Here is a 14,612-nt window from a genome sequence, read left to right on the forward strand (position 1 = left end):
CACGAGAAAGCAGCAGGCCTCACTTCGCCTTCGCGCCGCTTCCCACACTTGCACGGCGGCTCCCCACTACCGGGGGCCCGCCTTTGTGAGACTTGAGAACTCTTTAATTTGCTCTCCAGCCTGACCCCAATCATTAACCTCACATATTCCCCATCAACAAGGGTCTTATCATAACCGGCGCTCCTCTTCCCAGTTAATTATTCATTTACCTCCTCTAATCGTTTAAGTTCAATACATTGCGATTAAAGTCTTGCCCACCTCCACCTCGGGGAGAGAAGTGTGTGTATGTGTGTGTGGAGGGGGGGAAAGAAACAGTTAGGAGTACTGAAGAGTTCCTCAATGCCTTATCAGTCTAAGTGGTGCCATTTCGGAGTCGTGTGGCGGTGGAAGCCCATTCATAATTGAAGCGGAGAGACCAGCTTAATCTTGAGCCACTGTGCAGCACGCTCACACCACAACACAACTGGAGCCAGCAGCTCCTCTGTTGCTATGCAACTATAGCAAAGAAGAACAGGGGTGCGTGCAGTTGGGAGTGGGGGTGGGTGTGGAGAGGGGTTGGGGGGGTGCACGTTCTCAACATCTTTTAGAGGGCATGCTCGGGAAACAGCCGTGGCCGACTTTTTTTCTGCTTAATCACATCCACAAACACTCCAGATGAGTCACATGGCCTCCGAGCATGTTTCACCTCAAAATCTTGAAAGCAGCAACCAGAAAGGTGAGCGGATTCAAGGGAACATGGTGGATGACCTTCTGTTTAAAATAAAAAAAAAACATAATGAAATAATAAAAGAGTGCCACTCCAAAGCATCAGGTGGACCGCTGCAGAACGGGTTACCTTCCTCATTTTCCCCCTGCTCCATATCATCCATAACCATAGAATGACCAGCGAAGCAAGTTTCCATGGAGACTGAAGTGGAGGTTACGGTTCTCCTGTCAGCTTAGATTTATTGCAAAGGTTTTATGTATATATATTTATTGTTGTTGTTGTAAATTTTCTCAGATACTCACAAGGATGTCTGCATATCACGATGAATTAAAAAAAATCACTTTTCTTTCTTTTTTTTGTTAATGAATGCCATATAAAGTAGTTGGATGCTATGATATTGTGCTCTGGAATTGGAAAGAGATGCGGTTCTCCTTTTATGTGGTGTGATCGCCCTCTGGTGGCAGCATAAAATATCTACATGAAAAAGTGATCAGCAAGCAAGAACACATCCAACATAAATGCTTGATCTTAATTTACCCATTTATGCTCCTTTTGACTGATGTTGATACTAATCTTGGCATTAATTTGAATCAGAATCTGTGGAGGGAGCTGCAAAAGAAGAACGTTGATTCAATTCAATTAAATTTAAAATATGAGTGTCATTATTTATTTCTTACCAGAAAGTTTTTTGTAGTAAATTTTACAGAACATTTAAGTATTTTCTTCCATTATTACTATTTACTGGATTAAAAATATAATGATTATTAGCATTACATGTTTTATTATTAGTAGGAAATATCTTCATATATTAACATCTGAGGTAAACTATGTCTACTTCCTGGCAGAATGTGATTAATTCCTGACATACAATAAGTCTTATTATTTGCAGTTGGCCTAATTAAATAAATTAACATCACAAAGCGTTACAAAACTAATGCGACAGTCGAGTATTATTTACCCCCTTTTCACGTGTAAACTACGTTTCCCAGCAGTCCCCGTGGCGATTAGTCATCGTTTCCCTCGTGCAGTCTCGCGATATGCGACACTTGACCCTGCCCTATGTTCGGCGCACTCGCAGCTCCATCGCTCAGTATATAAAGCAGGACAACGACGGGAGGAAGACGGCTGGGGAGTCGCAGCCCGGGGATTGTAAATAAGACCGCAAAAACTGTGTTTTATTTACAAAAGCGATACCGGCTCTTTTAAAAGTACCGCTCACAGTCGTTTTAAGTCTTTTTTTGTCGTATTTTTTGGCTCTGTCTCTCGCCAATTTCCGTGTGGTTTGTACACTACGCGTATAATGGCGAGCTCGGCTAACTCGAACCAAGTGGTAAGGATCAATCTCCGAGGACTGTCAGTGAGAGGGGAAGAATGGGGGGGTAAAGTTTATTTCTCGCAGTCAGATGAATGTGCTGTAACCAACTCACCACTGTTTAAGTCCATTAAAATGACAGAATCAACGTTCAGTCAAGCAGCCATTATTTTCATTTTGCGAAACTCGTTGCAGGGGTAGAATTTAACAAAAAACACTAAAGAATTAAGTTTTAAATGCAGATTAGGATTAAAAGTCATTTTGTTAGGTTAAAGCTTTATAAATTAAATTAGTTTGATTTGTCTGCTACAGTTATTTTCTTAGTTTTTTGTGTTGGTACTGGAGATATGAGATAAGATATTTAACGTTTAACTGGTTAGTATTAAAAGACTTGTGAAACGCAGATGTACCCAAAGCACAGTCACCATCCACTCTGGCTGAAATAAGCTTAATTTTCAAACATTAAAGCCTCATTTTGTGGAAAGTCTTCGACGCTCAGTCAGCTGTCTCATCTTTGTCCACCATTTCCACGACGAGAGGGCGCCGAAAAGACGTCCTAAACCACACATTTTATCCATAAAACGCCAAATAAGCCCTGCTCCCTAACGTCAAAGCCAAATTGCTTTTGTCTAAACCGAATATTTTAGGTAAAAGACGGAGGATATCTCCTCACGAAGCTTAGAAGAAGGCGGCTGTTTGCGCTGCTCCGTAAAATGGCCTCCCCGGTCTGCTCTCCTCTCTCGCGCTTCTGGCCCTCCTCCTCTCCGCTGCCTGGTTTTATAGCGCCATATTGGCCGTCTAATATAGACTGGCCGGGATGGGACGGTGCTACACGACGCTACGTCACTGGCTCTACATATAAACACCACACTGTGCTTTAAATAGTGGAGGAAACCGACGGGGGCCGAGTGTGGAGGGAAGGAAGGAGAAGACCGAGGTGTCCGCTGCGGACATCGGGGCAGTGCGACGCAGCGTCCTCGGTGGCTGACCCGCGGTGTTGTCGAGGACATTTTAACACTGCCGTGTTTGTTGTGAGCGCTGTAGCTCAGTGCTAGGGGTTACACTGGAGCTGAGCTGCCATTATCCATCAGCTATACGTTCACAGCAATGCTTCCCAGCTGGGAGACAATGTATTTTAACTCATAACATGTTAAATTCAACATTAGCATCTGATTATGGCTATTTAAAAGGCATTTTTAACGCCACATCCTCAGTTGTTTTTCTCCCAATTGCCAGTTACTTATTAATAATCTGATAAAATGTGTTATTTAACATCAGTTAAGCCCTCTTTTGCTTCCTCTTTAAAGTAAAATGTTTTGTTTGCCTTCTCCTAGCCTAAATTGTACAGGGGTGTAATCGAAGATGTGATCAACGAGGTGCGGGAGCTGTTCCTGGATGAGGGAGTGGATGAGCAGGTTCTCCTGGAGCTGAAAACGGTAAACCCAAACTACAGAAACAACGTTGCACACCCCCTGCCCCCCAGTTAGTCCTCTAAACCGTCCCTTCAATATGCTGCAGCTGTGGGAGAACAAGCTGCTGCAGTCCAAGGCAGTGGAGGGTTTCCACACGGACGAGCAGACGGCCCTGCAGGCCACTCAGCAGCAGCATGTTCAGCACGCCCCGCAGGTCCAGCAGGTGACGCAGCCAACGCAGGCCCAGCAGGTCATCCTGCCCCCCCAGCAGCAGCAAGGTAGGCTCCCAGGAGTGAAAAAGCACCAGCATTAAAACACATTCTTCATGGAGATGCAGTGGAAATGAATGCATCTTTGATTTATGAGTAGTAGTAGTAATAATAATAGCAGTTGCCTTGGGGGCCATGATGCTGAGCTGAACATGCTCTTTTTTTTTTCCTTCCCCCACAGCAACCCCGCAGCAAGTCATTGTTCAGGATCCGAAGATTATCCAGCACATGAGTGCAACGGGGATGGTGAGACGCTTTTTAAAAAAAAAAAAAGTTAATCTCACATTTATACATCTTTTATGACTTGCTCAATAGGAATGATGCAGGTTTTTTTAAATGCTTTTGCCAGTAAAACATCTGACAATGGTGGCAGTTTGCCACAAGCTAGGTGGCAAACGAAGCAGCATCGGGGAACAAAACAAATATGAGGAAGAAGATGCTTTGATCAGATGACGACAAACCTGCACACGTCAAGCCAGCTGTTTAAAAGTGATGGGAGCAAGGAAGCTTTATTTATGTAAAATGGAAATACTCAGAGCTCCAAAGATTTGTAAAGGTTTTAATGTGAGCAAAAAGTAGAAAACGTTTTGGCCGTCAACAGCTTGCACGCGTTCACTTTTTTTTCCTTTTTGCCCACATTGAAATGTTTACATATTTTTAGGGTGCTGGTTATTTCCTGTATTTTCTGTAGTTCTTCAGAACTGAGCACCCATTTACATTTTCTCTTTTTTTTAAAACTTTACTCCTCCACCAAATTCAATTCATACATTAATACACATCAAAACAGATTTACATCAGACAGGCTTAAAAATAAAGTAAAAAAAAAGAAAAAAAACTAGGTTAAGGCAACGACAACTAAACAGATTTTTAAGCTCGTTTTTAAAGATCAGAGTGAGAGTGTTCCTGCAGTGAAACAGAAGCTTATTCCAAATTTTTGTTGCGTAAAAACTGAAGACTGCAACACTTCATTTCCACCTGGACAACCCTAAACATGAAGCCACTGTAGAATCAAACACAGAATGGCCTAGCCAAAGTCAAAACCTGAATCCTGGACGAGGCGTCGTCCCAGAAGTTATGGGAATAAACAATATTACTGTTGTTTTCAAGACCATTTTCCAGTTATTTAATGCTAACGGCATGATAATGCACGTTCACCCTCTCAAAGATCAACAAACTTAATTTATATCAAAACATTTAACACTGGAACTGGAAGACATGTGAAATATCCAAAATAAACAAAACAAATAAAATTAACATTAAAGTCTCTGTAAACAAAATTTTCCCTCAAAACATGGACTAGTTGAGGTCAGTGAACCAGACTGAAGAGCTTCTGTCATCCAGTCTTTGGTAGAAAGAGAAAAAGAAACAAATCGTGCAAATGAAAATTATCAAGCTTGTTTTAATTTCTCATCTGATTAATTGATTTATTGCTACAGGCCTATTAATGTTGTGTTTTTTTTTTTTTTTTTTTTTTTTTGTTCACTCTGCTCCATCAGCTTTTATCTAGCTTATTAATAAAAATAAAATTGAAAACCTTATCTCTTACCTGTAGAATAGATATTGTTCTTTTCCCTCAGACAGTATTTACTTGCATTCATGACTCTGTGCTGTGAAACAAACAGTGCGTTTATCACGTCAGCCAGCAGAATAAGGGTCAAACTCTGTCCAGTTAATTTTTTTTTCCTTCCCGTTTTCTACTTTTTAATTCCTTTATCTTTTTGTTTTGTATGCACCCCCACCTTCCTCCTCTAGAGTGCAGCAGCTACCGCAGCCACTCTAGCTTTACCCACAGGGGTCACCCCATACCAACAGCTCATCACCAGCCAAGGTAAAGCACTCACATGCATCTGCACCAATATTAGCCTTTTAAACAGATGTATTTTAGCTCCAACTTGTCCTGGTCTTTGTCAGGATGTTTTTTTTTTTTTTTGACTCTTTGTGTTTGCTGATGCAGGTCAGATCCTGCAGGTGGTGCGTGCTCCCAACGGCACTCAGTACATCATCCAGCAGTCCCAGCAGCCAATCGTTCTGCAGCAGCCGATGCAGCCCGGTGGCGTTCAGGCTCCCGTTATACAGCAGGTTAGGAGAAGAGGTCTTTCTGTATGTGAAAGCAACAAAAACATGGCATGCTGGGTAAGTTCTTCACTTTTCTTTTTTTCCTGTTCTCTAGGTGCTGGCTCCCCTGCAGGGAAGTCTGTCCCAGCAAACCGGAGTCATCATCCAGCCACAGCAGATCGTCTTAGCTTCAGGAAACAAAGTCCAAGGCAACACGCAGGTCAGAGCTCCATCACTCCAAAGGGGAGAGTGTCCACTGACCATCTGGGAGTTTCTAATGTTAATGTATTTGCAACATGCCTTTCCACCAGCAGGTGGTGCAAACAGCAACCATGGTGCAGCAGCCCGGTCAGGCGGCAATGGCGGCGGCCGCTGCAGCAGGAGGGGCGGCGGCGGCGGCAGCACAGGTCCAGCAGGTCCAGCAAGCCCAGGGCGCAGCTGCACCGCAGGCGCAGCAGCAGAGCCAGCCGCAACCTCAGGCGCAGCAGCCTCCCATGATGCTCCAGGTGGACGGGGCGGGCGACACCTCCTCCGAGGAGGACGAGGACGAAGAGGAGGAGTATGACGAGGACGAGGAGGAGGAGAAAGACAAGGACGGTGGCGAAGACGGGCAGGTTGAAGAGGTTGGCTTCCTCCTCTACTCTCTGTTCTGTTACTCCAAACATGGCCACCCTGTGTTGTCCTGGAGACCAGAAACAGAAGATTGATGCTGATGGGTTTTGGTTTCCGCTTTAGGAGCCGCTGAACAGCGAAGACGACGTCAGCGAAGACGAAGATCAGGAGCTGTTTGATACAGAGAACGTTGTGGTGTGCCAGTACGATAAGGTAAGACACTAGGGCTGAAACGATTAATCATGATTAATCGATTGGTGAAATGATCATCAACTAATTTAGTAATGGATTAAAAATACAGTTTGCTGAGATATGCATATTGAGAGCAGTAATTAAGCCAAAGCTATACAAACATATCTACATTTTGCATATAAGATGAAAACACTTTTGTCTGTATTTTAAGTATTCTCAAGGTTCAGACTAAATAAAATAATTCTTTATTGTTCCTTTTTAGGCAATAAATTGCAAGATAGGATTTAATTATTTGTTTATTTGCATCTTTTCATGCATTTCCTATAATGTATAAAAAAGGCATAAGTGGTTAAACAAAGCATCTGTAGAATGTGCCATTTTTATACAGTTGTCAAAATAATCGATTAATCGGTTATTAAAAGTTAAAGATCGATTAATCGTTAGTTGTAGCCCTACTAGAAATTCCATCATTGTGAGGGAAGCTGTGTGATCCATCTGTGTGCGTGAGATGAAGAGATTTGATCCCCTAAAAATGCCGTCCATCTGTTCTCTACGCCTCCGACTCATTTCCTCCCCCCTCCCCACCCCACCCTTCCACCTACAGATTCACAGAAGTAAGACCAAATGGAAATTCCACCTGAAGGACGGAATTATGAATCTTAACGGCAGAGATTTTGTCTTTTCCAAAGCCACCGGAGACGCCGAGTGGTGAAGAAGGAAAATGGAAAGTCAAAAAGAAAAAAAAAAAAAAAACAACAAAAAAACAAAAAACAAAACTCTGGAACTCCTCCTGTCCATTTAACAAGACAGTCGAGCATCCTTCTTTCCATACTCTGTGACTGGAGAGAACTCCTAGAACCCAAAGGATGGGGAGGTACCGTAAAAAAAACCTGGATGTCAGCCTTGTTTGGGGGGTGGAAACACTCAATCTAGGCCTTGCGGGATGAGAAACCAACAGAGGAAGGAGGGAGAGGCTGGAAATGAAGAGTTTTCTTTCTCCTTTTCTTTTAGTTCCGTCTTCATCCTCCAGGGGGCTCCTCTGCCTTTTTTTTCTGGACAGAATTCACACCAAAAAAATAAGCATTTCACATGAAACAGGTGTAGTGGACCAGGGCGAGGTGACCCCCGTCCGGCCGCAGGAGGACCGCGGTCATTCACAACAAGCCCATAGATGAGAAAAATAATCTTTCTAATGCACTGTAGTCGGTTGACTGGGTTGACTCGTGTCTACGTGGAAGTCCAAACTTAGTGCCACCAGTCGAATGCGCTGCCTTCTAGAACGATCCCAATCACCTTTTGACCTTTTGGCTTCTGTGTTGTTTTTTTCTTCTTCTGTTTTTGTTGTTGTCGAGTCGTAGTTTCTCATCACGTTAGTCAAAAATGGTGCTCCAGAGTGTTTTATTGTAGTTATTCTGTTATTGTTTTAGTTTTTTTTTAAGTTAATGAAGAACAAGAAAGTAAAATAACATCCTTAAAAAAGTTTTAAATATCTCTCGAATTTAAATATTTTCTCCCCCTCTTCTTGCTTCTCTGGAGCTTCATTCCATCTTTTACCCCTCCATCCCCCCAAAAAAGCAACAAACTAAAAAAATTCATTTAAGATTTGTATAAATGGGAAGTTTGCCATTTCAGTGGATTGTCTTCGCTCTTATTTTAATTTTCTGCAGCCGTCTAAAAGAAAAAAAAAAAAGAAAAATTTGCACTGTTAGTTTATCAATGTGTTGTGAGGTCAGCCAGTTCCAATAATCAATAATGGCGTCTTCTGTTCTGTCTGTGTGTGTGTGTGTGTGTGTGTGTGTGTGTGTGTGTGTGTGTGTGTGTGTGTGAGTGAAAGAGAGCCACTGTGACTGATTGTACAGACCTTGGAATCAGTGTGAATGTGCGCGCCACTCCTCCCTGGAAGGAAATTGAGTTTCGTCCCTCCCCCCACCGTAACGTCAACGCGCCACAGTAAAAAGCGTAGAGGATGGTGTTCTCTTACCTATTTATTGCTAAAAGTTTGTGAAATGTTCTATTTTTTCAGCACCGAACTGTGCTCTTACTATTATCTCATAAGTGTTCCTTTTTATTCTTGATTTTCATTTTATTTTTTATTTTTTCCATCTGTTGGTTGATTGAAAGCTACATGACGTTGGAAATCATTTCATCCACTATATGTTCTCCTGTGCTTTCATTATACTCAGAACTTTTAAAATGATACGTTTTCTATCACTGTAAGTTTAACTTTGTGGGGATTTTGGGGGGCAGGGGGGCTGTGTGTATTTCTGCAGTTTTGTTTTTAGTGCCCCGTCACAGCAGTTTGAAATAAAAATGTTTCTTGACTCATTCCTGGAGTTCTTTATTTCACAACATTTCATATTTCATTCCTAGAATTGCGCCGCTCATGGTGGCAGTACATTATTTGTTGTGCTTTGTTATGTTAGTAATGGCCAGGCAGCAGTTTTAAAGTGGAGCGGCAAAAGCAAATGAGGTGGCTTAGCAGTTGTGGCTAACACCTGATGTGTCATCCAGGACATGTTACTGTGGAGTAGCGTCTGCTCCCTGGAATGTGATGACGGTGATAAACCTCTCACACACCAACAGTCTTCAGTCAGAGGCCTGTTCAGATTAGTTGGAAGACTGACTGCTACTGGAGGTCCTTCCTGTCCACAATGACCCTGAAGACACCTGGATGACATGCTATAACATTCATTTTCCCTTTTTGAGTAAAAGTTTTTTTTTTTTTTTTTTTTAAATAATTTGTGACTTTATCATCACAGGTTTCCTAAAATTCACTTTAAATTTCTTTGGAGTCACACAAATTTACATTAACCATCCATTTTCTTTACACCCTTGTCCCTAGTGGGGTCGGGACAAGGGTGTATCCAGCTAACGGAACGTTAGCTGGATACACCCTATATCCAGCTAACGTTCCGGGCGAGAGGCGGGGTCACCCTGGACAGGTCACCAGTCTGTCGCAGATCAACACAGAGACACACAACCATGCACACACACACTCACACCTAGGGGCAATTTAGAGAGGCCAAATTTACATTATATAGAACTAATTTTATGAATGTATTTATAAATTCAAGTTTTTGGGATTCTGTCATTTTTGGGGGGCTGTAAATAATGACAGACTGGTAGTGAGTTTCTCCATGTTAGGTCATTGCTAGCAAAAGTGATCTATTCTACAGCTGTTTTAGGCAACCTTTAGATAACTGGTGGTAAACGGCAGCAAAGTTCAAAAAGCAAGAACAAGGATCGCAAAGTGAAGTGTGTAACTAGCTGAAACTGCGCCAACATGCCTTTCCTCTTGGGATTTGCGTACAGCCTCGTTTACGGCGTGGTGCGCTTATCCAGTCAGCTTGAAACAAAAGGTGTGGATCTGTGTTTCTGCATCTCTTTCTGTCACAGACTGACAATGTAAGGACAATTTGCAGCAGACTGAATTAGCCATGGGGCTAGACTTTTGACTGTTGTAACTTGGGATTTTTTTTTTTTCTGAGCCAACTCTTCCTCGAACATCTTCACAACTTCATAACTCCCACCTAAACGATCTCAATCCCTATGACTTTCCTTCAGCATAATTAGGAGGAAAGGTGTGGTGTTCGGGATTACGGCTGAGTCAGAATCTACTCTGGGAGTTGATTGTGAATGGATTGGAAGCTAAATAAGACATCCATCTCACTTCACAAGGCTGTATTGACCCTCACACAGACCCAGTAGAGGAGTAATGGCTCCCCAGCTGCCTCTGATCAAGTGGCTCCTCCTGACCACTTCAAGACTGAGCTGCTGGCCAGTGGAGATGTTTACCTTTGGCCACAGTCACTGCTAATCAGCGGCGGGTGTTGGATTCAGTGGAGTTTGTTCAGGAACTGTTGACTGTTGCATAGTTTTAAAAATAAGAATTAAATGGGGCAAAGACCATTCCGGTTGTACTATTTCTTTTCATGCTAGACCTTCTGAATTGTCTGTATCTATAGACTTGGGGTACAGGGATTTTACACATGTTGCTTTAGTCAGATATGAATAAATCTCAGTTCATCTGTGGAGTTAGCTTAATGTCGTATTTCCCAGAGAGAGAAGGAGGAAGTTCAACCCATCTCCTTTATCAATCGTAATCGGAAAGGATCATATCCCCAACTCTAACATCTCTCTGTCCGGCTTTCTAACCATAGAGCCAGACAAAGATTGAAAGAGGAGTGGCAATAGCAAATGAGGACGCAGAGGCTTCAGGGGGTTTTAAGGAGAATCCTTGTGTGCTACATTTGAAGCTGTCTGCAATTACAGGGGTCTACACCAGATATCTGGATGTGATGATGCCTCTTCAAAGCTTTAAATCTTGTGTTGCATTCTTGCTCCTTACCTCAGTATTGTGCTTTCCATTAAGCAAATCTTGAGAAAATTAGAAAGAGCCAAAACAGTCCTCCTTAGAAATCAGCAGGCAAACAATTAGAACCATTCTTTACGCAGCTCTCGAGTTTATGTTTCTGGAATTTCTTTTCTTTTTTTTTTTTTTTGGTCACATATTTCCCATATTTTTCTTTGTTAGGAAAAAAAAAGTGGAATTTCCGGTATGCTTTCCATATGTATGGAGATTACAGGACGTAATGGAGAGGGCTTATTTTTATTTATTTCTTTTTTACAGCGCGTAGAATATGTTATGACCAGGATTTTTTTGTTGTTTTTTTTCAGAATATCTACTGTTAAACCTAAAACAAATCCCACCAGTCCTCCCTCTAAAGCTTGACACAAGGAAAGAACACATAAACAAGAAAGGGTGACTTCGGGCATTTAGCAAACTTCACCAGCCAAGCTTGTGTATTCCTCCGGCCACTGGTGGCGCTGTACAAGTTCCGTCTGTGCATGGCTGAAGTGGAGCTGTCACTTCTGCGTCCCAAAATAGGGTATATGCCACGGACTTCCGTTTTAGCACTTCCGCATGTTTTTTCCACATAGCCTGCTTCCAGTGCACAGGTCACTCTGTGTTAGAGATGGAGTTTTTCACTTGGTTCTTGCTGGATTTGCCCACAGTAACCGTTAACCATTTTAAAAACAAAAAGCAGCGGGAGGATGTAACTTCATAACCTCATTTTCTAAGCAGAATCTCAGAGAGAAAAAAAGAGAAATTACGTTGTGTAAAGCAAGAACAGATTATAGCAGTCAAGTGGAAAAATTCACTCTAACGTGGATAATAATTATGAAACGGCAAAGGTAGATAATCATATATTCGGTATTCGGGAAATACGTGATTTGCACCATTTGTTCTGTGGGTTTTTTATGTGGGTCGGTGCCACTTAAATGGCTGTAAAGCGAAGGTTTTGGACCTTAATCTGACTGACTTCTTGTGTGGTTTGGAGCATTGCTGCTCTCGGCTGTTTTTAAATTACCGTGCTCGGTATGGCTCCGACTGCATGTTAAATGTATTTTATATAATTGTCACATAAACAAAAACTAAGGAGTTGCCTAAAAATAATTTCATACTCCATATTACATAAACGCACATCAACACACACGTATTGACTTACCTTGTGCCGAATCGCTGCCTCTGTTCTCAGCCTGTTCCCGTTGCAGTGGATTTCCTCCGGCATTATTTTCCTCCAACAAATTATTCCACTAAACGAATCACGTACAACTCCCTTTATATCCCCCATCTTCCCATTTCTGACGCTGGATCTTCAATATCCTCAAGCTTTGAAATAGCAGGCAGCTACAAACCGCGTGTTAGCTGTAGTGGCTAAGTTTTGGCTACAGTCCGCTGTCGCCTTGATATCAGCTGGAAAATGAAAAAACTAAGCACTGGATGGTACCGACTAATTACTGGAAACAACGGCACACCACAAAACTCAGTCGTTGTACCAGCAGCTCACAGATATTTTAAGTTTTGCGTCTTTTTCATGGTACAGATCTTGCAGCTTCGGCCAAGAACAATAGGAGCAAGCAGGACCCGGAACCAACCTATGTGGAATAAATTCAAACGGAAATACGTCACCACCTCTCGTGGCATATACCCCATTCGATGAAAACGTGATATTAAGTTACCAGATTCAGCCGTGAGTTGCTTTACATTCAAGTTCCTTGGAGCCTTTTGTTCAGGGTTGGTAATTGTACCACTAGGACTTGTTTTAGGTCCCATTTAGCCTATTTTACCACTTCTGCGATCACAGAACATAACTCCTTAAAGGAGTTTGGTTATTTTTTGATAAGTTCGTGTATAAACCATTTAAGGTCCTGAAGTAGGACTACTGATTATTTGTGGTTAATATTTTAAGGGTCTTTAACAATTCAGCTTAACTGTCATTGGCCTATTTATTAATTTATTTTATGGTAGGTTTTTGACATCTTTTGAAATGCTAACGTTTGTAGCATTGCTAGCACCTATGGTGCCTGGGGTTATTTTCAGTTTATGCTAACAGAATACATTTTTAATGAATGACTTAATGCTTGTTTCGCAACATATGATTCAATTATTATTATTAATAAATTATTGATCTAGCTAATTTGTGACTAATGTAAAACTTAAATCTTAATGTCATCTTTGGGTGGATGAAACATTCCTGGAAACTATATTTGATTTATCTGCTGATTACCTATAGGATCAGTTATTAATTTATTCAAAACACTTTTTGGAGTTGTTCTCTAACAAACTTCTGTGGACTTCACAGATCAGCTGGGTTATACTGAGATTAAATTACACACAAATGGACTCAATTAAGTTTTATTAGATTTAATCTAGGGGAGTCAGAGTAAAGGGGGTTAAATACATATTAATGGCAGACTTCCCTGATTTTTGTTTGCAAAACAAATTTTGTAAACCCTATATGTGTTGGTCTGTCACCAATAAAAATATTAAGGTTTTAATGTTGTAAAATATGTAAAAAAATATTTCTATAAGGTAGTAGAAGTGAAACCACTTCCGAATCAATAGATGTTTTAACTCTTCTCTCCACTTTACTTGTCACTCAAGAGTTTTCTCGGAGAGAGAGGAGCTTCACAATGACCATCCAAGCAACGTAAGGAGTGACGACATCAAGACAAGGACTTCAAGAGCTAAATCTTACTCCAAATCCTTAATACAACCACAGTTTTTTTCCTTCAGTTTTTTTGTGTGTTGAAACCAAATCTGTTGCTGGTGAGGTGCATCTTGGGTCATGCCTTGCTTATTTGAGGAACAATTCAGATACTGGTTTATTTGTAATAAGGGGAAAGGAATGATCGGCGGATCCTGAGAACCAGCAGGAGGAAGAATTTTCAAATAAATGGAGTCTCATTCCGTCCAATAATTAGACTACGAGTCTACCCATGTTTCAGAGTGAAATTACACATAATCCCAAATAGGAAAACACTCTAAAGTTCATGCCACCGTCTCAAACACCTTCCACTTGCTTTGTGTTTCTCCAATGTTTACACTGACTTTGATTTCAATCTTCTTTGATTGAACTGTGAGCTGCAGCAGCACAGGAAGAGAGGAGAGGCCCTTGTGAAAGCAGCCAGGGACATCATCTCTTCAGCTCTCTAAAGATCCACATCTCAATGCTGGACTGCTTTTAGTAGACTGATTGGAAGATGTGGAAAATATAGACGCCTTGTTAGAAATTGTACAGTCCGACTCAAGTACTGATTACTGTGAGCTGATGTGACTCCTGTTTTTTTTTTATTATAACTAAACCTTACAGTTTTATGATTTTGGGTCATTTAGGTTTAGTAATGTGGCACATTTAGCAACTCCGGCTTTTAGGGGTAGTTCATAAATTTCTTTGTGTGGTCAAAGCTTTGGGGAGGTCATTCAGAAAGCCAAATATGCAATCACTTTCCAAAATGAGCTTGGATGTGCGTTTGAATCATTGTCCAGTTGGACAACCATTTCTCCCAAACTCTCAACTTCTGATGAAGACAAATTGCTTTTGGTGTCCAGGAACAATCAGGGATCCAGCAAGGCTACTGTGCCACCAGTGTCCCTGTCCACCAATGAAGTTAACTTGCCATCAATGTGGCCTGAGAGGGTGTAGCCCAAGAAATAATCCGCTGCCCCATAACTAAAATCTTGAAACTTGAATTACATTCTCAGCACC

General features: G+C 41.6%; 1 protein-coding gene across 2 annotated transcripts; it reads left to right on the forward strand.

Annotated features, from left to right (window-relative positions):
- Positions 1–1,791: 1,791 nt before the first annotated feature.
- Positions 1,792–8,883, forward strand: gtf2a1 (general transcription factor IIA, 1). 2 transcript variants are annotated; one of them, XM_015004146.2, is made up of 10 exons: positions 1,792–2,036; positions 3,353–3,454; positions 3,537–3,708; positions 3,881–3,945; positions 5,452–5,527; positions 5,654–5,778; positions 5,870–5,974; positions 6,066–6,377; positions 6,490–6,579; positions 7,163–8,883. In XM_015004146.2, the coding sequence occupies exons 1-10, from the start codon at positions 2,007–2,009 to the stop codon at positions 7,268–7,270; spliced, it is 1,185 nt and encodes a 394-aa protein (XP_014859632.1). In that variant the 5' UTR covers positions 1,792–2,006; the 3' UTR covers positions 7,271–8,883. The 2 variants fall into 2 exon arrangements, with proteins under 2 accessions (XP_014859632.1, XP_014859633.1); XM_015004147.2 differs by having other exon boundaries at positions 1,793–2,036; positions 6,069–6,377.
- The last annotated feature ends 5,729 nt before the right edge of the window (positions 8,884–14,612 follow it).

Source organism: Poecilia mexicana, unplaced genomic scaffold, assembly GCF_051168715.1.
Source record: "Poecilia mexicana isolate PSO_F unplaced genomic scaffold, ASM5116871v1 scaffold_21, whole genome shotgun sequence".
Taxonomy (NCBI): Eukaryota; Metazoa; Chordata; class Actinopteri; order Cyprinodontiformes; family Poeciliidae; genus Poecilia; species Poecilia mexicana.